We start from the raw sequence: 6063 nt of genomic DNA, 5'->3' as shown, positions 1-6063 counted from the left end.
GGTGTAGTTAAACAATTAATATGCTATGGCAATAATAAAATTGGCAGATAATGATGTCATAGAGAGCAGATACAAACTATTATGTGCTGGAGTAGGGTGGACCTGTTAAGGGGGGTCAAGGAGCAGAGATACCTGGGGAGAGGAGCGAACAGCCAAGTAGCATGGGAGGGCTGAGTAGGTGCGAATGAGGTTGTCGTTAATGTAACTTGGTGCTAACAAGTGCCTTTTTCCCAGGGGAAAGGGGGGGGAGAGAGTCAGTCAGGACCGGACCGGGAAGTGGGGGGATGGGGGGCACTTTAAGGAAGGTCGCTTAATTGTGGGGGGGGGGGGTGGAAGCAGGGGGCGTCTATGGGGGCGCTCTGAGGAGGGGAGACTTCCGGAGCAGCGGGGGCCACGCGATGTGATGGCGGGCAGGCGGGCCTCTCGGGAACGGAGTCCTGGGCGTCTATGGCGGCGCTCTGAGGAGAGGATCCTTCCGGGAGCAGGAAGGCAGCGCTGTGTGATGGCGGGCGGGAGGGCCTCTCGGGAACGGACAACAACTGTGGTACTTGTTAAGCACTTACTATGTGCCAGGCACTGTTCACAGAGTGAGTTCGCGGAGGTAGTCGCTCTCTTGGAAGTCTTTCATACTCATACCGTCCATCAGACCACATTTCATCTCGTCTGTATGCCACTGCGTCTTTTCAAGAATCAATTTTTAAATCTTCAAGGAGTTCCTGTCGGTCTGTCTGTCTGTCTGTCTGTCGGTGTCCGCGGCGCGGGACCGGGGCCGTCGGCCACCCCCGGACGGCCCCGACAGCCGGCAGACATCCGTCATCCGCCGACGGCCCCATAACCTTTGCAGTGACATGTTATAACAAATCTCAACAGTGGTAATGGAAATGGACTGGATATTCTAACTTGTTTATATTACAGTGTCAACCAGTGTAGGTATTAAAACTCTCGGGAGAGTACAGTAGAATCCCTGCCTTCAAGGAGAGTGCAGTCTAGTTCTAATCCAACAGGAGTGTGTTTCTGTCAACTTGTACTTCCCAAGCGCTTAGTACAGTGCTCTGCACACAGTAAGCGCTCATTAAATACGATTGAATTGAAATACAAAATGAAAGCCAGATCCAGCAGCTAATTCTCAGTGGAATTTTGCAGGACGCCGGGGAAAGAATGGTACTGTCAGCTGGAACTCTGAAAACGTGGGTGGGGGTCCTTACAGGGGAGCTGGCCCGCTGGGCCTGAAACATCACCTGGTGGGATGCCGGCATCCAGACTCAATTAGCACTGCTACTATATCTCACCACCCAAATGGAAAAAGTAAGCCGAGCACAGTGGCCCCCCAGCCTGGCTCGTCTGTATCCAGCCTTTGTTGTATGGTCGGCTATTCAGGTACTATTCGGCAGGTGCACCACCCATTACTGTAAACTGAGGGTATGCCACACAGTGGGCAACCCGCCACTGTGAGCCACAGCCCTAGGGGGATTAGGGATTGTGCAGGATAGCAAGCGGGTGGTCCCCTGGGAGAGAAGTTGGGATGGTGGAATGAGTACAGGAATCAGTGGGAGCCTTTTCCCCCTTCTGGATGTATCCAAGTAAAGAGGGATTGGTTCTGCTCATATGACCCCAGGGAAAGTGAGAGCATACCGAACAGTTGGCTGATTTCCATCACCAGGGTGGAGGAGGCAGACTACTGGTATTTGGGTAATGGGAAATTATGTTGGATGTGCGGAGAACATATAAACATAACGACGATCACTTAATTATAATATTAATGCTGCCTGTGATAATTAAATGTTTGTTTGTAGTAATATGTCTTTAGTAAGGTTGAGCGTTGGTAATCATATCGACCTGTCCAGATGGGAGCGGCATGGACAGCATACCCTCATCTGGGACGTTCCAACGGATCTAGTGGATTCAGTAGCTTGGCCGGAGCAAGTGGAGGAGGCCACAAAAGTGATAGGACAAACCCTGGCAGATGCACAACAAGATTCGAATAGCACCGCACTCCACCTAACCAAAGCCGGACTTCAGATACAAACACTGAACCAAAAGATGGTGACAGACTGCGGGTGGGTCTCATGGATGTGGAGCTGCGGGAGTGTAGGAGCGGGATATTGGTCCCAGTGGATCGTGCCAGGGTGCATCGTGCTCTGTGCAGCTTTGGTGCTAGGATGTTGTTACTTGCGCAGGCCCTCCACCAAAACTATCATGGTCCCCATCTCCAGATTGCTCTAGGCGTAGGTGGAGGTGAAGGGGTGGAGTGTGGGAAGAGTGCCCTATCTGTGAATTCACCCCCTCCCTCCGCCTGAGCAACCCACAGCAAGGACATAGAACTGCTACACTACAAGGTTGCGGAACTGTCCCCAAAAGATATACATCCTGGGAATATGGGGAGGACTAACCGGTACGAGAGGGCTTTGTATATAAGAGACATTGATACTATTTTTAGTTGTAGGTGTTTAGACGGAGCCCTGCAGAGCCTGGGCTCTGATCTCTGATCTCCCATCCTCGTGTCTCTCCGCACTTCAATCCGTACTTCATGCTGCTTCACGGATTGTCTTTGTCCAGAAACGCTCTGGGCATATTACTCCCCTCCTCAAAAATCTCCAGTGGCTACCAATCAATCTGCGCATCAGGCAGAAACTCCTCACCCTCGGCTTCAAGGCTCTCCATCACCTCGTCCCCTCCTACCTAACCTCCCTTCTCTCCTTCTACAGCCCACCCCGCACCCTCCGCTCCTCTGTCCTCTGTCCCACATGGGATTCACAGCCAAAGTACTTGGGAGAACAGGCATTGAATACCTATTTATAGTTGAGGGAACTGACACACAAAAAAATTAAGTGCTTTGACCAAGGTCACACAACAGGCAAGGGGCAGGGGTGGGAATAGAGCTCAGATCCTTTGACTCCCAGCCCCATGGCTTTTCCAGTAGACCATGCGGTTTCTCTCTTCTGTGCAATATAATTACTCCATTATCATTGCTCCATCTATCTTCAGATTCATTTGGATCTGGATGTCATGTAGGCTGCCACTCTCTAAAAGGAAGCCTTAATGCTCTTGATTCTGTTTTCTACTTCTTTTTCTATTTTTGCATTATTTAAGGATGTGAAGAACTGAGTGTCAGTATTTAGGTCGGTGTCACTGTTGGAGATTCTTTTTTGTGTATAGGGTGGTAAATAACCTTGATTTTCAAATTCATTGCTAGTCCACAGCAATTTGCTGACAGGTAGTTCCCTGGAGACGTGGTCCCTAGAAAGAGCTCAAGCCTGAGAATCAGAGGACCTGAGGTATAATCTTGGCCCTTCCATATGTCTGCTGTGTGACCTTAGGTAAGTCACTTAACTTCTCTATGCCTCAGTGACCTCATCTACAAATGTAATGTCTGTCTCCCCTTAAAGACTGTAAGGTCCTCATGGGCGGGGATCATGTATACCCATTCTGCTGTACTGTCATTGTCTAGGTTCTTCATTCAGTGTTCTGCACACAGTAAGCATTCAGTAAATACTATTGATTGATCTCAGAACCTTTTCCGACCCATTATTCAGTAGAGCTATAGGTAGAGAAGCATACTGTTTCAGTGGAAAGAGTACGGGCTTTGGAGTCAGAGGTCATGGGTTCAAATCCAGGCCCTGCCAATGGTCAGCTGTGTGACTTTGGGAAAGACACTTAACTTCTCTGAGCCTCAGTTCCCTCATCTGTAAAATGGGGATTAAAATTGTGAGTCCCACGTGGGACAACCTGATCACCTTGTATCTCTCCAGCGCTTAGAACAGTGCTTTGCACATAGTAAGCGCTTAACAAATACCACACTATTATTGTTATCAAAGCACCCTCTCAGGATCGCATCTGGAGAATTTCCAGTACTCTACCAATCTCGACTATGGGAGGGAGAGTCAAACAGGGGCCTACCCATTCCATTCCTAGCTTGGGCAGTGGCTAGGAGTGGAAAACAATCTGCTACATATCAAAACTCACCTGTATGGGGAAGCAGCGGCATGGGAGAGAGTTGAGAGTGGAGAATCATTTACTGAGAGGAAGATGCAATGGTAGACCACTTCTGTATTTTTACCAAGAAAGCTCTCTGGATATGTTACCAGAACGATTGCAGATGGAGGTGGGGCAATCTGGGAGAGAGGTGTCCATGGAGTCTCTGTGGGTTGGAGACAACTCAACATCCACAAGATAACAGGGTAAAACCACCCCCAAATAAAAAAGAATCTCTCATTGAATTACAATGTATGCTACCAGCTGGCAGGAAAGGCATGGCTTCTTTACATTTTCCAATCCCAAACACTTAGTACAATGAACTGTGTTTAGTGGAGTGCACTCGGTTGATGTTCAATGAATACTTTGTCAGAGTAGTTCTCGCAGTGTCCATTATTATTGTTATTAAGTGCTTACTACAAGTCAGCTACTGTAGTAAGTGCTGGGGTAGACACAAGCTAATCAGCTAGGACACGGTCCCTGTATCACATGGAGTTCACAGCCTAAGTAGGAGGGAGAAGAGATATTTCACCCCCTATTTATAGATGAGGCAACAGACACTTTAAGTGATTTGCTCAAGGTCACACAACAAGCCACTGGCAGAGCCGCGATTAGAATCCACTTCCTCTGACTTCCAGGCCTATGCTCTTTCCATTAGACCAGGCTCCTCCTCATCGTTTAGTGACACTCCTTCCCTTTATTCTCTATGTTTGCATTAGGAAAGGCTATAAATGAACGACAACTAATCAGAGGATGGTGGTAAAACAGCATCTAAAACTAGAAGATATCCAAATGATCAAAGAAATGATGTTCATATGGCCTCTGACCTAAAATCAATTAAAATAATCGACCAAGTTTCCCTTGATCAGTACAGTGTGTGTTCTCCAAAAAAGCGGGTAAGAATATTCTGCAGCTGATTTCCTCATTTATATTAAAGACACTTTTCCTAAGTTGCCACTTATTCAAGGACAAAAGTCACTGTTTTGCTCAGTGACTTTCTAATGGCATTTATCATCTCTGCATTTCTCAATGTGTAGATGAAGGGATTTAGCATGGGGGTTATCATAGTATAAAATACTGCAACAGCCTTGTTAATGGATGAGTTAGCTGTGTGCTGCATATATTCAAAGATGCATGGAATAAAGAAGAAGATGACAACAGTGAAGTGGGAGGCACAGGTGGAGAGAGCTTTGAGTCTACCCACGGCACTGTGGGTCTTCAGGGAGTGCAAGATGAAGGCATAGGAAATCATCAACAGGATAAAGATCAACATGCACATGCCACTACTGTTAACAGCAACCAGCACACTCAAGGTGTGAGTATCGGAGCAGACTAGTTTCAGCAAGGGGTATAAATCGCACATAAAGTGGTCGATGACATTGGGGCCACAGAATGGCAAATGTGCCATGAAGAGATTTTGAATTGTGGCGTGAAGGAAGCCTCCGGCCCAGGCCAAGGCCACCAGCGAGCTACAGAGATGTCTGCTTATGATGGTCGCGTAGTGCAACGGCTTACATATCGCCACATAACGGTCATAGGCCATCACCGTGAGGAGAATGATTTTAGCCCCAGCAAAAATATGCTCTCCAAAGACCTGGGTCATACAGCCTTTGAAGTAGATGATTTTCTTCTCAGAGAGGGAGTCAATGATCAGTTTAGGTGTGTTGACTGAGGAATAGCAGGCATCAATGAACGACAAGTAAGCCAGAAAGAAATACATGGAGGAGTCCAGAGTCTGACTGGAAGCTACGGTTACCACAATGATCAGGTTTCCAACCACGGTGACTATGTAGATGATTAAAAACAAAACAGAGATAATTTTCTGCATACTTGGGTCCTGTGTGAGTCCCAGTAGAATGAATTCTGTCACATTGTTTTCATTCTCCATCAACTCGAGATAGGCACTCAGTACACAATTGAGAGCTGCAGATTTGGTAAAGAGAACGATGATCCTTGTTAGGTTTGTCTTGAGATGATTAAACGATCCCTCATAAAGGAGCTCAAAGCACTTTCATTCATTAATTCATTCTTTCAGTAGAATTTATTGAGCGCTTACTGTGTGCAGAGCACTGCACTAACCGCTTGGAAAGT

The 6063-nt window shown here is 47.2% G+C and overlaps 1 protein-coding gene and 1 non-coding gene across 2 annotated transcripts; one reads left to right on the top strand and one right to left on the bottom strand.

Moving 5' to 3' along the window:
* Nucleotides 1-2165: 2165 nt before the first annotated feature.
* Nucleotides 2166-5860, bottom strand: LOC119923719 (olfactory receptor 4C13-like). The gene is made up of 2 exons (XM_038743005.1): nt 4952-5860; nt 2166-2219 (listed from the first exon to the last, which is right to left on the bottom strand). Exons 1-2 carry the CDS (start codon nt 5858-5860, stop codon nt 2166-2168), a joined length of 963 nt encoding a protein of 320 aa, XP_038598933.1.
* LOC119923720 lies at nt 3817-3953 on the top strand. Its single transcript, XR_005448944.1, has one exon. It is a non-coding gene; the product is annotated as a small nucleolar RNA SNORA7 (small nucleolar RNA).
* Nucleotides 5861-6063: the final 203 nt, after the last annotated feature.

This window comes from Tachyglossus aculeatus, unplaced genomic scaffold (assembly GCF_015852505.1).
Source record: "Tachyglossus aculeatus isolate mTacAcu1 unplaced genomic scaffold, mTacAcu1.pri scaffold_224_arrow_ctg1, whole genome shotgun sequence".
NCBI lineage: Eukaryota > Metazoa > Chordata > Mammalia > Monotremata > Tachyglossidae > Tachyglossus > Tachyglossus aculeatus.
Note: the sequence above shows the minus strand (reverse complement) of the source record. Positions and strands in the feature narration are given on the sequence as shown.

What these genes read in the sequence shown, in the direction of transcription:
- LOC119923719 (XM_038743005.1), bottom strand. Translation starts at nt 5,860, where the DNA reads ATGGAGAATGAAAACAATGTGACAGAATTCATTCTACTGGGACTCACA. An exon ending in GAAAGTCACTGAGCAAAACA is followed by an intron (nt 2,220 to 4,951) that starts GTGACTTTTGTC and finishes ACCTACGCCTAG; the next exon opens with AGCAATCTGGAGATGGGGAC.